At 63.4% G+C, this 1,142-nt stretch overlaps 1 protein-coding gene across 1 annotated transcript in view; it reads left to right on the top strand.

Annotated features, from left to right (window-relative positions):
• Positions 1–1,142, top strand: part of NSUN2 (NOP2/Sun RNA methyltransferase 2) — a 17,384-nt gene that overhangs the window by 13,496 nt on the left and 2,746 nt on the right. The window contains exons 13-15 of the mRNA XM_045285287.1: positions 265–400; positions 477–557; positions 849–1,084. Coding sequence (XP_045141222.1) covers positions 265–400; positions 477–557; positions 849–1,084 — 453 coding nt within the window. The remainder of the gene's footprint in view (positions 1–264; positions 401–476; positions 558–848; positions 1,085–1,142) is intronic.

The raw sequence follows: 1,142 nt of genomic DNA, 5'->3' as shown, positions 1-1,142 counted from the left end.
GCTCTTAGTCCTTGTCCAGAGGCCCGCCTGCCTCTGGTGCTCTTGGCCTGAGAAGCCGGGCTCGGCTCAAGGAAGCCCTCTGGGTGGGTGGGGAGGGAATGGGGACGGGTGCTGGTTCTTTGCCCCTTGGGGAGGTGACCTGAGGGTCCATCCGAGTGTCCCTGGCCCATCGCCTTCTGCAGGGCGTCCCCAGGTTGCCCCGTGTGCAAGGGAGGGGTCTTGGGAGTGGGCGGGGTGGCCGTGAGCAGCTGTCTGTCTGTGCAGGAGGTTCTATGGGCTGGACGCGGCATTCCCCAGGAAGAACCTGCTGACACGTACGATGGAGGGGAAGAAGCGGCAACTGTACATGGTGTCCAAGGAGCTGCGCAGCGTGCTGCTGAACAACAGCGAGCGTGTGAAGGTGTGTGCTGGCCCGAGGGCGGGGGCAGGGCGGCTCCGCACCCATTGACCTGTGCGCCCCCCTCCCCCGCCTGCAGGTGATCAACACCGGCATCAAGGTCCTGTGTCGCAGCAATGGTGCCGAGGAGTTCGACTGCGCCTTCCGGCTGGCACAGGAGGTAGGAAACTCGCCGGTGCCACGGATGCTTTGCGTGTGACCTTACCGTTCACAGCGTGGGCATGGTGCGGGGACGCCGCCCTCGGCCCGCCACTGTCCTCAGGGCACAGTGTAGAGCAAGGGTGTGAGATGGCCCGTCAGCTGGGACCTCAAGCCCTGCCTGTGCCAGCCCACCCACCCTGTGATGTAGGGCCCTGCCAGTAGGGGCTCTGTGTGGTTCTGGCCCGTTCTCCCTGGTGAGGGTGCTGGGTGGTGGGTTACCGTTGTTCAGCAGCGCCCCCCTCCCTGCCAGGGAATATACACGCTGTACCCGTTCATCAAGTCCAGGATTGTCACTGTGTCCTTGGAAGATGTGAAAACACTGCTGACCCAGGAAAACCCATTTTTCAGGAAGTTCAGCAGTGAGACGTACAGCCAAGCCAAGGACATGGGTATGTGGTGGGTGGCCTGGGCCGGACTCCCGTCGTCGCTGAGCGTACCCCTGGCTGGGGGTGGACACCATCCGGGTCAGAGGCACTCTTGGGGATAGCGGTCTTTATTCCTAGACTGCTGGGTGAGCGTGGGCTGCTGACCGTGGACACGTCAG

The sequence above is a fragment of the Echinops telfairi genome, unplaced genomic scaffold (genome assembly GCF_000313985.2).
Source record: "Echinops telfairi isolate 266 unplaced genomic scaffold, ASM31398v2 ScPeMD7_7469;HRSCAF=8507_1, whole genome shotgun sequence".
Taxonomy (NCBI): Eukaryota; Metazoa; Chordata; class Mammalia; order Afrosoricida; family Tenrecidae; genus Echinops; species Echinops telfairi.
The sequence above is the reverse complement of the archived record's forward strand: the minus strand, read 5'-3'. Positions and strand labels throughout refer to the sequence as shown.